The following is an 18,227-nucleotide window of genomic DNA, read 5'->3' as shown; positions in this document are numbered from 1 at the left end:
CTTAGGAGATCCATCAAGGATCTCCTTTAACCCATTTTTTAAATTCACAGAGAAAATAAAATATTTCTGGATCCCAAAGAAAGGATTATATCTATGAATTCTTAATATAAAGCATCAGAAAAATTTAAATATTTGGAGTTTTATTTTGCATTCAATTCTAGCAGACATATATGGGTATTTGTATCTATGTGGTATATACAACCTAGCTACAATTTGAATTTTAAAAGCAGAATAAATTGAAGTTATCTTTAAGAGTTCCCAAATTATGATAGAACTATAATGGAGTAACCAAATATAAAACTTAAAGCTTAAAAGGAACTAATCTAATCTAATTGAATCTAGATAATTAAAAATGAAAGGAATGGACAGAAGTGATTGCAATTGCTAATTGCATCACTTAAAGGGATAGTTAGTCCCTTTAGCTATTTACTTTTAAATTTAAATGATTATAGAAAACATTTTAATGTAAATAAAACTTTGGCAGGCTTCCCCAAATCTAAAATACACAGTAAGAGAAAAATATAATACTAAGTTCCAAACATTACTGTTAAAGTTCCCAGTGAGTAAGTTAACTTAGCAACATAGGTGATGTGAAATTTCAACCAAAAAATTTAGATCAGTATGATGTCTTGCCCTACCTCTGGGGGCCACTGAATAACCAGCGGCATCTGTTAGGGACACTACCACAACCATCCCTTTTGCTTACATACTCCTATTTTCTCCCTCTGGTCTTTGTCCCTGGTTTTTAGTCTTCTCTAACCTCTCCCTTTTCGCAGACTGTTTCTTTTTTTCCCTCTATGCTAACTGCTTTACTAAGGTATAATTTACATGTTAAAATGCACATTACAAATGTATAGCTTGAAGAATTTTATATCCATATCAAGATTTTAAATATTTTCATCACCCTGGAAAGGTCCCTCTGCCTCTGTCATTTTTCCCTTCCCTTGCCTAAATAATCATTATTTTTATTTCAGTTGTCCTTCTTACTTTTATTCCTGTTCTTCCATTGCCTGTGATTCCTCAGATGAGCCAGTAACACTGCAGACACTATCTAGTTTCGTAGCGGGCAACTGGGAGCAACAGAAGTTACTGATTCCCAAGTGCTGAAGTATTTTCTTAAGTTTCTAACCTCAAAGCAGCAAGCATTTGTTGAGGACATCTAGGGAATCCGCACCATGCCTGGCAGTGAGTTGTATATAGAATTGTCTGGCATGTTCTGGAATCTAGAGAAATTGGCATTCTCTACTCTTTAAGTTACTGGGAGGTAAAAGGCCAACTGGTTACCCATGCCCTTCCTTGCCATTTAAGTTGTTTGACAATTTTCTAGATCCATAGTAATCCCTTGCTAGTATTTAACAAATAAGGAAATCAATACCTCTTAAATTTGTTCCTAAAACCATCAGTTAATAAAATTTTTTTGTAAATCTGTAATGTAGCTTTCCTGAAGAATTTATAGGTACAGTCTGCCTTTGTCAACGAATACTTGCACAACAGCACCTCTTCTTAGTGTTGGGTTTGTTTGAGGGAGGTTTTTGGTTTGGTTTTTGAGAGGGTAATCAATCCACATGTTTCAGATTAAAAAAAAACATTTTTTAACATTTATTCATTTTTGAGACAGAGAGAGATGGTATGTGAGTGGGGGAGGGGCAGAGAGGGAGACACAGAATTTGAAGCAGGCTCCAGGCTCTGAGCTGTCAGCACAGAGCCTGATGTGGGGCTCAGACTCATGAACCTTGAGATCATGACCTGAGCAGAAGTGAAATGCTTAACTGACTGAGCCACCCAGGGACCCTCACATGCTTCAGATTTTAAAAGTACCAAAAGGTGGATAGTGACATATTTCTCACCTTTTTTTACCCCTGGAGGCAGTTCCCCATTTCTCAGGTACCTAATATATATCCTTACAGAGAGATTTTTTTGTATATCTCCATCCATCCATCTGTTAATAAAATCTATACATAATTTGATATTTTATCTAATCTCCTTTCATACAAATGACAACATACCATGAGCACTGTTCTGTACCTTGCTTTTTTCTTTATATCTTAGAGACCATCAAATATCATTAAGTAAAGACCAACCATAATTTATTTATGTCTAAATTATTTCTACTCTTTTACTGTTACAAATGATGCTGTGGTGAATAGCTTTGTGCATAAGTCAGTATGTATTTGTGCAAGTAAATTGAGAAGATTAATCTCCCAGTGTGGAAGTGCTAGGTCAAAGTAGCACTTTGTATGTATAAATGTACATTTGTACATTTGTATGTATGTATAAATGTATAAATGTACATTTATAGTTCGGATAGATTTTGTCAGCTTGCTTTCCATAGAGGTGGTATTGAGTTACATTACTATCCATTACTGTATTAGAGTGGGTCTCCCCCAAACTCTCTTCAACCCTTTCAATCTTTGCTATTCTGATAAGTGAAAATAGAATCTCAGTATAGATTTTAATGTACATTTCACGAATTATGAATAAGGCTAAGGATCTCCATGTTTCCAACTTGTTTCTGTTTCTTTGAGCATTCTGTTCAGCTCCTTGGCTGAGGTTTTTTTCCTGTTGGCTATTGGTCTTGTTCATAATGATTTTCTGGGTTTTTTAAGGTAAGGATAATTTCCCTTTTTTGGTGCTATGAGTTGCAGATATTTCCTCCTCTATTTTTATGTGTCTTTTGAGTTTGTTTTTGTTGGTCTTTGCCAATTTTTTTTTTTTTAATGTGGGCAATTTTACAAGACTTTATTGGTGGTCTTGGGACTGTAGGTTATGATTACATAGGAACATTTTGAGGGAGCCAGGCTCTATTGCTCTGAATAGCATTAGCAAACCTTAAACAGGAATGGAACAAAAAACAGCATGAGAACCTAAGATGGGGAAATGGATAACTTCTGATTGAAGTAATAAGGGCCTTTCAGTATGGCCTTCCTATTCACTTTGACTCCAATCTGGAGCACCATTGTATCAGCAGAGTTCTTGTTCCAAACAGTAGGAACTGACTAGTTAATTGAAGCAGAAAGGAAAGATACCAGGGAGCTCACAGAATCTAAGCAAATGCTAGATAACAATTCTTGGAAAATAGACAAGACCAAGGACGTCCATAGCCAAGATCCTGCACAGTCCCAGACCTGATTAGGACTGCTGCTCTCTGTGACATCACTGCCTCTAGAAACTGGATCTTGACAGGAGAATGAATGAACTGTCCCCACTTCATGTGTTACTTGTCCCAGACATCTTTGTCAGAGGCATCAGATTCAGTGTCCTAGGTAAAAGCATTCAGTTGGCCCAGCAGTCATGAAAATTATGGACAAATAAAGCTTGAAACTTTCATTTAACCAAAAACTGGTGAGAACATAGTTGATATGGAGTTATTTTATTTAGAATTCTGGCATTTTCCTTTCATGTAAAAGTTAAAACTTTGTTAAAGAAGATGACCTTCTCTGAAAAGTTTCATATTTTGTTCATTCTAAAAATATGAGATAGAGTTAGTCATAAATAAGCTAATCTCTCATAAGTACTGAGATGAGATCATTTCAGATCTGTCCATTACAACATTTTTAGTTTGTTGTGGGAATGGTAATGGTGCATTTAGAACAGTTTTGTCCTGTCTATTCAGCGTCTTTGGTTTCTATGGAAACAGACTTAACATTGACCCGGATACTCTGGGCTTTTTTTCCAACAGGCAATTATTTCATAATGAAAGAGCCTCAGATTTTATTATTAATCCAGTCTTATTCCACAGTTCTGCTGCAGTGCAGCAGATGTGTTCCCACTCTATGCAGTAAAATCCACAAGGTTTATGAGAAAAAATGAGATTGGGGCACAACACTCAAGAACTTCATCAGTGATACATAAAAAATGATAGAAACCTAATAAAAACAGCACAGTTTTGCACATGTTAATTGGTTAAAAGGCACATAAATACTACAATTAATAGGGTACTATACCTTCTAAAAGACCTGAGGTTTGCTGTGAAAATGCAGTTCATAAGAATCAGAGCTTGTAAATTGTTCTGAAGGAATGGTAGGAAGAGGATGACATGATTGGATCAAAGTTATTTTACCAGATGTGGATGGGCACTGCTCACAGCACCCATACTGAATGAACTAAGGTCACTAGAAATGGTTTGGGTTATGTCCTTGTGTGTGTTTTGTATATTACTATGAGTCTCAGAGCAATGGGGTACCAGTTTGTGCATTCACATAGTGTTTTTCTTGGACAAAAGTCACATTATGCTCAAATTGTGCTGTCTTACATCACTTGCATTGGAACAAGTTTATGTTTTTAAAAGAAGCATTGTAGCAGACCTGAGTGTATTTTACTAGAATAACTCGATAATGTATATTTTAACGATTGGGATTAGGAAAAAATGACTGATGTTTTGACTTCATAACAGTAAAGAAATGGTTCAAAAATGATCTTTCTTTTATAATTAGCACTGTTTTATATTTGCACTCCATGTACTTTTTTAGTAAACTTGGATTTTATCTCCATATGAAAGATTAAGGAGTTAGATGCCTTTCATTAAGATAATAGAGCAATTCTTTCCTTGCCCTCTGGCTGATGGAAGCCCTTATTGGACATTAAAAGTAGTTTCAACTCTCTCTCCCCCTCTCTCTCTCTCCATATATATATTTCACCCATAAAAAGGAATGGCATTCTGATAATGTGTTACAACATGGATGGTCTTGAAAACATTATACTAAGTAAAATAAGTCAGACACAAAAGGACAAATACTGTATGATTCCACTTACATGAGATTCCTAGAGTAGGTAAATTTATAGAGGAAAAAAGTTAGTGTTTAGGATGTTGTACAACATTATGAATGTACTTAATGCCACTGAATTATGTACTCGAAAATGTTTAAGGTGATAAATTTTATGTATGTTTTATTATAAAAAAATCAATTTTAATTTATGTCTTCTCTCTTATTTAGATCTTCAACATTTCTTGTGTGTACCACTAATTATACAGAAATACTCTAAATATTTCTAAAAACTGATCAGCCTGAATATGTGACTGATAGTTTTCTCTTGTCAGAATTTGAGTGGTGCATTTGGATGTTTCTTATAATACCTATCAATTAAAGTATTTTTTTGGATTTTTACCAATTCCTTTAATAAAGCCAGTTTGTTTTTCTTCTAAGGGAGAGCAGAAAAACATTTTTTATCCCAAATATTCATATATGTATGTGTGTGTGTATAAAAATATATATATGTATATACATGTATATAAATATACTATATATAATAACTAATATATGTAATAGAATATATAATAAAAATATTAGCACATATGATAGTATATAGGGAATATGTATATGTATACACATATGTAGTTAATTATTTTACATTTGAGGGACAGGCTGAAATATTCAGGAATTTCTTGCTCAGTGTTAGAGAATTCTTGGAATGTTTAAGCTCTTGACTATAACACTGTATTTCTGTTAAATTAGAGAAAAATATATTCTGGAGTTATTTTTAAAATACTGTCAAAGAAAGTAATTTGAGTAAATTGGATTTTCCAGTGATTCCTAATAATGATGACAATTGAATAGTGTTAACTAAGCTGGGTCAAGAATATTTTTTTCTTTTTTTTAAAGAAATTCTACAACAAGTGGTTTCTTAGCTTTTTCATGGGATGGAATTCTTATGTTTCTACCTTTTATATGTCTGCTAAAATGTTATCCAATTATATTTCAGGTTGCAACAAGGACAGTGTCCGGGCAGGCTGTAAAAAATGTGGCTATCGTAAGTACATTAAAAAATAACATTGTGAAGAGTGAATCATTGCCTCCTTGGGCAATGTGATTTGGCATCCTGATTTCAGGGCCCTGATTTCATCTTAGTCCTTTAGCCCTGTTATTCAGGCCAGATTTGCAGATGATTCAGAAATTCTCCTAAATAGTTACTTTCTTCCCTGCTGTAGACTGAGTGACAGGTGGCTATGTATCTGTTGACTAGCAAAGATATCAAGTACAAGTGGAGTAGTAGATTTAGGAGCATGCAGAAAGTATATTCCCCCCCAGAAAGTACATGTATACTTATTCTTTTACTCTTTGTTCTTCTAGATACTGGGCGAAGAGGGGAAGCAATGAAAATTATTTTCTTTATGAGGATAATATTAGTCCCAGAATTTCTGCTCACCGGCAAAAACTTGATTTAAACAATCATAAATGTCTATTATGACTAATGAAATGGGATAGAAAATTAAACTTTAACGTGCAGTTATATAGTCTAAATTTATAATTATGTACCTTAAATACCATTTCTTTAGTTGAATGTAACAATTCTTAAAGGTTTGATAACAGCTATAACAGTAGCATTTGCTATTTTTGTTTTCTTTAAAAAAAATTTTTTTAATGTTTATTTCTGAGAGAGACACAGTGTGAGCAGGGGAGGGGCAGAGAGAGAGGGAGACACAGAATCTGAAGGAGGCTCCAGGCTCCGAGCTGTGAGCACAGAAACCGATGTGGGGCTTGAACTCACAAGCAGGGAGATCATGACCTGAGCCAAAGTCTGACAATCGACTGAGCCACCTAGGCACCCCAGCATTTGCTGTTTTCTCACTTGTTTGGAGACCATGCAAGTGAGCCTGGATTAGGGTTAATGATCCATACAAAATGTATCCATCTATTTATTTATTAATTTAGAAGTATAGTTATATTTGATGCACAATGTTTCATGAGCTTCAGATGTACAGTCTTATTAAAAAAATAAATAAAGGTGATTAAAAACATTTTTCCATGTAAGAACATGTGATAAAAGAACCCTCCGCATAAATCTCCATTAAGAGGGCTCATAATGAAAGCATGCTGGGAGAACCAAGTCACATGCCTCCAAGGGAAGGCTGAGATGTGGCTCAAGGGAATCTTGCTCAGTTAGCAAATGTGGATACATAAGTACAGATATCCTTGACATAAATAAAAACTCCTGAAGAATATACTTGCATGCAATAAATAAGTGCAGTGAAATCTTTTCTGTGTTTTAGGCTTGTTTATATTTATTTCTGCTTTGTATCCTTTCTTTAAATCTTTGCTAATTTCTGTATTTCATTTTTATTTTTAAATTAAAAAAAAGTTTTTATTTGAGAGAGAAAGCTCATGAGGCAGAGAAGGGCAGAGGGAGAGAGAGAGAGAATCCCAAGCAGGTTCCATACTCAGAGTGGAGCCTATTGCAGGGCTCAGTCCCAGGACCACGAGATCATCACCTGAGCCGAAATCAAGAGTCAGACGCTTAACCAACTGAGCCACCCAGGCGCCCCCTCCATATTTTATGTCTTGATTCAAGACTTAGGAATGTGCTCATCCATGCTCTCTCTCTCCTTCCCTCTCCTCTCTCTCTCTGTCTCTCTCTCTCACTTTCCCCCCTCCTCTCCCCCCCACCTCTCTCTCTCTCTCTCTCTCTCTCTACATATATACATATATGTATATGTATATAGCATATACCTATGTGCTGTATTATGTACTTAAAAATCTAGAATGAATTTCCCAACCTCTCTACTAATACCACTTTATCTCCTTGAACTACTTTTAGCTTAAGACTTATATGAAAATAATCAAAATAATGTTTTGGAAATATAACGTTGATCTAGTCTCCTTATTGCTTTTTTATTTTACACAATGATGGAAGTATCTGTAGTAACTAGAATTTTTTTTAGAGAAGCCAAGTAAGCAAATAGCTTTGACAGTCTTTCTAAGTTTAGTTCCTATAGTTATTATTTTGATCTATGATTTTAGTGATAAAGTTATTAAATAGCTTTTCATTTATCTCTTTTGCAAAACTTTAGTAACCCTTCCCTTCTGTGTTAAATTTACATCTTATACCTGTTAAAGATGAAGGTCTTCTCAATTTGCATGCCTTTCTGATAGAAATTACATTTTAAAAATTATCTGTTATTTGTAGGCCAGAATCTTTGTATTGATTGTAGATGTAAGAGAACAGTCCACAGAACTCTGAAATGTTTTTAATACCTTAAAATATGCATATTCATCATTTAGTTACAAAGGAGTATTGTCTCTCTATTGTTGTGAGACTAATGGTTTAGGTTGTACAGTTTTTAAATTTTATTTATTTTGAGACAGAAAAAGCGTGAGTGGGGGGAAGGGCAGAGAGATGGGGATTGGGGAGAGAATCCCAAGCAGGCTCCATGCTGCCAGCACAAAGCCCAACATGGGGCTCTAACTCACAAAACCATGAGATCATGACTTGAGCTGAAACCAACAGCTGGATGCTTAACCAACTGAGCCACTAAGGTGCCCAGGATGTACAAAACAATTTAATACTCGACTGAAGAAGATTTTATTGTGTCTGTATGTTTCAGTAATGGCTATATAGTTTTAAAAAGTTTCAAGTTAAGGATGAATCTGTTACTAAATAACATGGATGTTGGTTTTTCATAGCAAAGTTTCCTCAACAAAATTAGAAGAATTGTTTATTTCTATGATGAGTTTTTATATGAATACTTTTGAAGTTGGCAACTTCTAAATACTTAAAAGCTACCAGAACACTAAGCTTTTGTCATGGAATAAATGTCTCAATTATGATAGTTCTCAGAAAATACACCTTTAAAAAGTTCAGGATAGGATACTTGAGTAGTTGAGCATTTGCTCATAGTAGCAAGAAATAAAAACACACCTAAATACCTTTAATGTTTATTTAACCTAAAATGCTAATCTATTGATATACATTCATGACCTTCTCTTTGCCTATGCGTCTGCTAATTATTGTTTCACATAGTCTTTTAAGTGCAAATTATATCTGAAATGCATTTCCTACTTTGTATAGTTTGTTTCTTCCAAGATAAGCAAGCAGCAATAATGAGAAAGAAATTTGAGTCCAGAATCACTTTATGATTAGTTCTCAACTAGGGTTGATACTGCCCTCCTGGAAATCTGTGGCCTTTTTTTTTTTTTTTTTTTTTTTTTTTTTTTTTTTTTTAAATTTGCCCCTATGTGCTTGTGGTTGGGTAACAGTATGATCTTTAGTATGTATGATTTATGGTTTATAAACATCCTGGGATGTGTAAGGTAGTCCTGGACAGTGAAGAATTGTCTGGCTCAAAATGGCCATGGCACCCCCTTTGAGAAGCAGGTACCTTTTCTCATTGTTATAGATTCTTTCTCAATCTTGTACAGTCTTGATGCCAGTACCTAATTTGAAAACTACTCTTTAAAAATAATCCATTTAGGGGCGCAGTCGGTTAAGCGTCCGACTTCAGCCAGGTCACGATCTCGCGGTCCGTGAGTTCGAGCCCCGCGTCAGGCTCTGGGCTGATGGCTCAGAGCCTGGAGCCTGTTTCCGATTCTGTGTCTCCCTCTCTCTCTGCCCCTCCCCCGTTCATGCTCTGTCTCTCTCTGTCCCAAAAATAAATAAAACGTTGAAAAAAAAATTTAAAAAAAAATAATAATCCATTTAAATCAAGTGTTTCCAAAAGTACAACTTTGTTTTATGGAAACAACCTCTCTTTTTTGCTCCACATTTGTATTTTTCGCCTACATGATTTTATATAAGCAAACTTTGGAACAATGACAAACTCTTAGTGGAATAAAATATCAACAGGTAAAGTAAAATATCTAGGCATGAGCTAAGGAAAAAGTGACCAAGAAGGTACAATACTAGAAGAGGGAGTGGGCAGCAACAGATACACCAAAAGAGTAAAGATTTTCAAAGTTGAGGGAAAATTGTCAGATGTAACCATTAGGATTTGTAAGAATTTGTTTGAAAATTGTTCATTGAATTTACCAGGTAGAATGCTTCTTTGACTGTGGGAAGATCAGTTTAAGTAGAGTGGTAGGTCATGAAGCAAACTATGTAGATTCAGGCCTGAATTGCGATGGATAAAAAAATGGAGAGCTTGTATGTATAGTCTCCTGTTTCAGGAAATTTGCATAAGTAAAGTAAGGAACTGTCTCAGTCTTCATGAACTACTATAACAAAATACCAGAGGCCCAGTAGCTTATAAACAGAAATAGATTGCTCATAGGAGGCTGTAAGTCAAAGTTCAGGGTGCCAGCAAGTTTTCCAGGTCATAGACTTTTCATTTTTTACTTGCACGGTGGAAAGGACTAGAGAGTTCCTTGGAGATCTTTTATAAGGCACTAATCCCATTCATGAGAGTACCACTCTCAGAAACCTAATCACCTCCCAAAGGTCCCATCAACTAATACCATCCCCTTTGGGAGTTAGATTTCAACATATGAATTTTGAGGGGATACAAACATTCAGGTCATAACAGGAACATATTGAATACAGTTGACCCTTGAACATCATGGGTTTGAACTGCACAGGTGTAGTTTTATATAGGTTTGTTGTTGTTGTTGTTGTTTTAGATAGAATACAGTAGTAGAACATGAACCACCACATGTCTCCTTCTCCCCACCTGCACTTAGCCAATCTAGATCATAGAATGATACTCATTTCTTGCTTCTCTACCTAGGAAGCAAGGTGGTCCACACCACCTCCTTCCATGCAGGAAGGTAGAGAACTAGGGAAGGCAAAACACCAGTACCCTTCTCTCTAGGTCACTTGCTTCACCCAGTCCCCTACATGTGATTATAGTGCAGTTTCTGCTTGTGGAAAATGGCTGTGAAGGGGTGAGCTGCCAGTTCCCCAGCAATATTAGATCCCCTCCTCAGAAAACGTTCAGCACCCTGGACAGTGCCACCACCCCACTGAGACCCAGGCTTCTCTGTCTGATACTGTCCCCTCCCTGGGGCCCTCCCTGGTGTTCTCCCACACCCCTTGGTGGGAGGTGAGGTATTGGGTGGGTTATTATGTGGTTTTTGGTTACTTAAGTGAAAATCCCTCCCCAGAGCCTGTTTCTTTCACCTCTCCATTCAAGACCTCAGTCAACTGAGCTCCCCACAGGTAGTAGGATGGAGAATGCCAAGAGCAGAAAAGAGCCCTGCTGTTCCACCTTTTCCTACAAATTTCCTCCATCTTCACTTTGTTTTTCTCCATTTGGCGACTTTCTTACTTTTCAATCACATAAAATCCAGTAGTTAAGTTTGGGGGGAACCATAAGTTATATGTGGATTTTTAGCTGCCTGGGGATCAGCATTCCAGGGTCAGCTGTAATTCCTAGAAGGGAATTTGGGATAAATGGAGGGTTTTATATTTAAGATAAAAGATGTGTATAGAGACTAAAGGGATATTATAGGAGATGTTGCAGATATTGGAGACAGGAGAAGATGGAGCAATTTCCTCTAAGAGTTAAAATAAGGATAACTTTTTTTTTTTTTTTAGTGCTTTATTTATTTTTGAGAGAGAGAGACAGAATGTGAGCAGGGAAAGGGAGAGAGGGAGGGAGACACAGAATCTGAAGCAGGTTCCAGGCTCTCAGCTGTCAGCACAGAGCCCAATGCTGGGGCTCAAACTCCCAAACCGCGAGATCATGACCTGAGCCAAAGTCGGACACTTAACCAACTGAGCCACCCAGGCGCCCCATCAAGGATAACTCATAAGTTTGAAGGAAACTAGGTGAGAATAAGTATGGATATTTTCAGGTATGGAGACAGAAAGTAGAAGGAGACTTTGGTAATCTCAGTTTTCTTGGTAAGTTAGGAGGTGCAGTTGTCTGTTTGGGAAAGGGCATTGAGTGAGACAGGAAAGTGGTTGAACAATGATTTAAGTCAGGCATAAGTTTAGAAAAGTCACTGAGGGGAATAAGAGAGGAACTTGACCAGGGACAAACACAAAAATGAAATGCTTTGTGTTTGTGCTAATGTCCATGTATGTGTGATTGTACTTAAGCGTTGCTTGGACTGCTCAGGGACAGGCACAACCTCAGGAAAGGTTAGCTTTGAGCCAGAGTATTTGTTTTACAGTGAGGTATGGCAGAAGAAGAACATGAATGAGTCAAAGAAAAAACATGTAATGGTGTTTGGAAAGTCAGGAATGAGAAGTTTGACAGATTAGAAGAAAATTAGAAGTGAGTTAAGGTCTTAATTTTCTAAAACAGATATCATATGATTTCACTCATATGTGGAAATTGAGAAAGTTGACAGAATAACATAGGGGAAAGGAAGGAAAAATAAGATAAAAACAGAGAGGGAGGCAAACCATAAGAGACTCTTAAATACAGAGAATAAACTGAGGGTTGATGGGGGTTGGGGGAGTAGGTTAAAAGGTGGGTTAAATGGGCATTAAGAAAGGCACTTTTTGGCACTGAGTATCATATGTAAGAGATCAATCATGGGGTTCTACTCCTGAAGCCGAGACACACTGTATGCTTACTTGAGAATAAGAAAATAAAAATTAAAAATAAGTAAAAATTTAAAAAGATACAAGAACACTGAGGAAAGGGGAGGATATTAAATGCTCATTTTCCACAGTAGGAAGTCAATTAATTATGCCTGAGCTGAAAAATCAAGAGGCAGCAGTTATTAAGAGAAATGTGTTATTTAGGGAAATAGAATAGTTAAATTAAAAAAAAAATTAACTAGAAGAGGAGAAAGTGATTTTGTTTGGTAAGGGGCAAATGGCAGGTCAGAAATGTGGTTTTTTATACAAGTTTGTAAAAATGTGTATTTATGCACATTATAACATTGCACATAGATATATATGTGATAAATGTAATACTTAAAAAATTCTTGTGCTCTACCTAGTTGATTCTCTACTCTTGGAAATGCTAAGCTCTAACTCTCTTTGGAATTGACAGCTTTCATGTCAACAATTACCTAAAAGAAGGTGACAGCAAATAGGTTTGTTTGTTTTTTTCCTTTGAGAAGTAAATGTAGTAAGAGTGACATAAATAAAAAGTAGATGGAATAAAGTGTTGACAAAAAAAAAATTCTAAACACATCTATGCATGGGTGTAAGGGAATAAGAAAGCTAGAAGGATAAAAGCTTATAGTCAGTATAATAGTGGAGTTGAAAACTTACGAGATGGAACACTTCAGGTGATGACAAGGAGCGTAGTGTGGCCTTGGCATCTAAAATGGCAAGGAACTTTGAGGCCATGCACCACTCTAGCCTGTTCGCGTAGGTTTGTGGGAGGGCTTAGGGTGAAGAACCCAAGTCTGAGCCAGATTCCAAAGACTTCAGTAAATGGGCTATTAAACAGCAACAGAGAGCTGCATGGGAGATTAGAGGACTGCTATATTGAGAAACAGTATTAAGGAGCCTGGAGGATACTAATAATACCGAGATAAGCTGTGGAAAAATGTTCTCAGGGAAGAGCCAAATGTCCTTTAAAACAAGTGGGAGAGGGGCGCCTGGGTGGCGCAGTCGGTTAAGCGTCCGACTTCAGCCAGGTCACGATCTAGCGGTCCGTGAGTTCGAGCCCCGCGTCAGGCTCTGGGCTGATGGCTCGGAGCCTGGATCCTGTTTCCGATTCTGTGTCTCCCTCTCTCTCTGCCCCTCCCCCGTTCATGCTCTGTCTCTCTCTGTCCCAGAAATAAATAAAAACGTTGAAAAAAAAATTAAAACAAGTGGGAGAGGGAACAAACTGTGAAGAGGTGACACAATTTGTCCACTAAAGATTGCATGTTTCAGAAGCTGTCATAAAAGGATTGGGGGAGGGGCACCTGCGTGGCTCAGTCAGTTGGGCATCCGACTTCGGCTCAGGTCATGATCTCCTGGTGAGTTTGAGCCCCGCGTTGGGCTCTGTGCTGACAGCTCAGAGCCTGGAGCCTGCTTCAGATTCTCTGTCCCCCTCCCTCTCTCGCTGCCCCACCCCCGCTTGTGTTCTGTCTCTCTCTGTCTTTCAAAGATGAATAAACATAATAAAATAAAATAAAAAAGATAGGGGGAGAAGGGGGTGATGATTGTAGGTCAGGGGAGCAGTAACAGCAATATGAGGGTAAGGCTTCAAAGAAGATAAATAGATTCAGAAGCCTTCATTTTTGGGTATCATAATGATAGGGATATGAAGCTTAGTGGAATTAGTTATGTTTAATAATTGAGAAGTTTATGATACAACCTTTATGTTCTCTATAATCATAGAGGTACTTAAAAATTATACCCTCAGAAGTTATTAGGCAAAAAAAAAAAAAATAATAAGATGGAGAAGATTTGAGCAACAGAATAGACATAGCACTCTATTCAACAGAGTGATATATATTCTTTTAAAATGCATACCAAATCATTTCATGAATTTACTGCATGATAGTCCACAAAAGTAATCTCAGCAAATACCAAATAACTGATATCATACAGACCCTAGTTTCTGATAACAGTGTAATATCTTTATAAATCAACAAAAACTTAATTTGAAAACTCCAAATGTTTGGAAACTGAAAAGAATACTTACGAATGATTCATTTGAAAGGAAATCATAATGAAGGAAACTTATTTCCAGCAGTATGGCAGACAGGATCCTCTTGCAAGCAGTTAACAAACTTGTATAAAATGTGCAGTACATATTTTAGATACAATAGTGTTCTAGGAAGAAAATAATTAGAGAATGCTCAGAGGACAATAATCAAAGGAAAGCAGAAACTCTAAGAGGTAAGACTTGAGAGTATTTCCTGAGCCCAGTGTTCTTGAACTTGGGTTTTCATGGGTTTGCAGAGTGCAGGGGATAAAAGCAAGGCCCAGGGTCCTAAGATTGGGACTCTAATACGAGATGTTCTTGAATAAATCTAGACCTTCCAAGAGAGAACTAGAAATAAACTCTAGCACAGAGTTATGGTGAATCATTAGTGTGTTGTGGAATCAATTGCATGGTTACTGTTAGCACTTTTTTGTTGTTTTTATTTTTGTTTGCTTTTTGTTTTGGGATATCACATGTAGTACTCAGGTCACTTTTTGTTTCATATTTGTGTATTAGTGTGTATTTGTATTTGGGTGTATATATCAATACACTTAGTTTTACTGTTATTTTTTACCATCAGTGAATCATAGTAAAAAAAAAAAAAAAAAGGAAAGTGGCTGTGGAAAAATGTCATGTGCAGAAAATACATGTACAGCTACTCATTTCAGCATTATTTATAATAGCAAAGTACTGAAAGCAAACTAAGATTCTAGCAGTAGTAGAGAAGATAAATAAATCGTATTCTTATATAATGGAACACTATTCATCAGATAAAATGAGATAGTTACATATACTTATGTTAATATAGGTAAATCACAAAATATAATATTGAGTGGCAAACACTAGTTGCAGATTGGTAGGTAAGTATAATTGAGTTTATGTGAAATAAATAATCAGATATGCTGTTTTGGAAAGATAAATACAACTTCAGTATGCCAATTCTGAAGAAAGAATAGAATGGGATTAGGACAGGGTTCTAAGGAATGGTGCAAGGCCCCCAATTTTGTGTGTGTGCACGCACATGTGTGCAAACACTTGCCATTAAGAAAAAAACACTCTAATTGAATAACAGAATGTTAACATGTGAGTGGATAGGCACTTGGATATTGGTTATATAATTTCCTGTACTTTTCTGGTATTTGTACTGTTTGATTTTTTTTTTTTAAGTTGTATCATGTCATAAATATGTAACCGTTGTAGTTTTCTTGTAGGGATCAGCTTTAGGAGGTGAATGATGTCAGAATGAAAATTGTTTTTCAAAATTAAATTTTTAAGTGTTCTTTAGAAAAACACAGTCAATTATATTGTCATGACACCTTTAATTGGATAAAAGCTATGTAGTTGCTATGCAATTAAGTACATAGGTGAAACAGGAAAAATTTCTCTGAGTGGTGTATTCAGAAAAAGCGAACCACTACTCACTGAATAAAAGTTGAAACTAAACATTATACTATTAAAACTGTAACTTGTTTAACCCTGAGGCAACAAAATAAAAATATATAATAAAAATATAATGAGTATCTTTAGGTATCCTTTGTTTTGTCATTTACATTTTTGTTTGTTTTACTTAGCTGGTCATCTGACATTTGAATGCCGCAATTTTCTCCGAGTAGACCCCAAAAGGGACATAGTTTTGGATGTGAGCAGCACAAGTAGTGAAGAGAGTGATGAAGAGAATGAAGAACTGAATAAATTGCAGGCATTACAAGAAAAAAGTAAGTAATACTTTTCTTTCCCTACATCCTTTAAAAATGTTTCTAAATGTTCTGCTTTATTATTTAATGTTTATTTATTGTTCTGTTATACTTATCATTAAGATACCTTGTGTATATATGTAAGAGGCACTGCATAGGTAAGGATAGGCTTTGGATGTTGTAAGTACTTTGCCCCAAATCAAACAGCAGATCAGTGTTAGAACCAGGAGGCACATCAATTTCTCACTCCACAAAGCAGGTTTTGTTATTGTTGTTTTTCCATCACACTAAGATGTGTCACATGGTATAAAGAATCTGATTTAAGACTTGGTTTGTAGACCCATTTGGCCATTTTTTAGCAAGTGACTTTCAACAAGTTGTTTAACCCCTGTGAACCTTAATTTCCTTGTAGGATAATACAAAAGATCAGTTTGTCAAATCACACTAATTAAAATCAGAGATATTAGCCAGTACCAAGCTTTACTAAGAATTTCAAGTACATAAATGATCATGAAGCATAGGGAAAACTGCAGAAATTCTAGGGCCACCAGCACAGCTCCCTGGGTATTTTCTTTCTTTCTCCTTCACAACCCATTCTGGCCAAGATTAACATGAGGTTTCTTCATTACACAAAAGAAAGTCATTTAATCATGAAACATGTCAATGTTATGTCCATATAGTTACATTTTCCAGTGAGCCATGCCGCATAAATCCATAGATTCCAGGATTATATATCATAAACTATCTTAGATCCAGTACATCATGCTATAAGTAGTCTATAAATAAGGATTCTCTTGCCAACAACTTGATTGTGGACTTCTAGCTTTTAGAACTATGAGAAAAAGCACAACCCTCCACCTTCCACCCCCAAAGGTATTCTCTAGCTAGCAAACACCATTAATTTGTTTCCAGGAGGTCTGTCATTAGCATGTTTACAAAGAGATTTGACCAAGTTACCTTCTTTTTTTGTTGGGGGCATGCTCCTCTCTCCTCACAGAAGGAGTAGATTGTATACCTGCTGTTTAATCATTTCTTTCCCATCTTGTATATAAAATGGCCTATCCTTGAAGTGGGGCTTTTAGGGATACGGTGTAATGCTGTATGTGGAAATACACCGTGGACTTCAAAATGATATATGGTAGATGTCACACAATCAAAATGCAGCTTGTTTGAATATGGCTTTAGGTATAGAATGAGAGATACAAAAAGTTAAAATCTTACTTTAGATTATCAGAGAACAATAAACAAAAAACACCTTAAAACTTCTTAAGCTTTCCATATTACATCTAGTGAAGATAAATGAAAAGTCAAATGCCAGGGTACTAGGACAAGCTGAGAAGGCAGAAGAGGGAGAGAGTCTCAAAGAGGATCACTAAGGCTGAATATATACAGCTTCAAGTAAAAGTAGCTGCTTGAGTATATATACTTGATTTTATTCCCTACTGAAACACCACTGAAATGATAATGGAAGAATTTAAAAAAAACATAAATGCACAAAGACAAAATGAGGTAGGAAGCAATAGTAACACAGTTATGAAAAGCAGTTGGGTTTAGTGACAACGGACTGCGTACTTGAGAAAGTTCAGTCCTTTAATAATAGGAAATCTGAGGAGTAACCTGATAGTGCACATTTTAAAACTCCCAGACAACTTGATAATGAGTATCCTTAGGTACCTCTGTGAGGATGTCAGTAAAGCTAAAAACAGAGGAATTGGTTAAAAATCTGAAGTAATTCCCTTCAGTTACCTTTCCCTACTCTGTGAAGCCAGATGGCTTCCCTCCATTACCTCAGTAGGCTATTGCAGCTCTGTTTTCTAGACAGGTAAAACAAAGGGTCTTTAAACTGAGATATACCAAACACATATGAAAACAGTAAGTTAAAGGTGAGAAACTTCCAGCCATCTTCACCTGTTTGGTTCCCAGACATGTATCACCCAGGCAGAAGATTGGAAGATCTATCTCTGGGAGATCTGACCAGTCTAAGAAAAAAGAAATAAAGATAATGACCAAAGACATGACACAGTCACATTATCAGTTAAGTTGAGATTTCCATGCTTTGCTTGCTCAAAGGTTCAGCTTTTTAGACAATCATCAAGCACTAAATTTCTGAGGAAAGACTCTCAAGTGAAATATAGATACTAAAACCAACCAATGAACAAAAAAAGTCAGCTTGAAGGATACACAGGCTGTGAAAGGAGAAAAAAACAGAAATCATTAATATCCAGTTTTATAGAAAGATAAGATATAGCACCCATGAAACAGAATAAGATACTATAAAA

The 18,227-nt window shown here is 36.2% G+C and overlaps 1 protein-coding gene across 1 annotated transcript in view; it reads left to right on the top strand.

Moving 5' to 3' along the window:
* The window catches only part of SREK1IP1 (SREK1 interacting protein 1), a 44,669-nt gene that overhangs the window by 5,090 nt on the left and 21,352 nt on the right, over positions 1-18,227 (top strand). The window contains exons 2-3 of the mRNA XM_043591194.1: positions 5,701-5,748; positions 15,826-15,969. Coding sequence (XP_043447129.1) covers positions 5,701-5,748; positions 15,826-15,969 — 192 coding nt within the window. The remainder of the gene's footprint in view (positions 1-5,700; positions 5,749-15,825; positions 15,970-18,227) is intronic.

The sequence above is a fragment of the Prionailurus bengalensis genome, chromosome A1 (assembly GCF_016509475.1).
Source record: "Prionailurus bengalensis isolate Pbe53 chromosome A1, Fcat_Pben_1.1_paternal_pri, whole genome shotgun sequence".
In the NCBI taxonomy this organism is placed as follows: Eukaryota; Metazoa; Chordata; class Mammalia; order Carnivora; family Felidae; genus Prionailurus; species Prionailurus bengalensis.
Note: the sequence above shows the minus strand (reverse complement) of the source record. Positions and strands in the feature narration are given on the sequence as shown.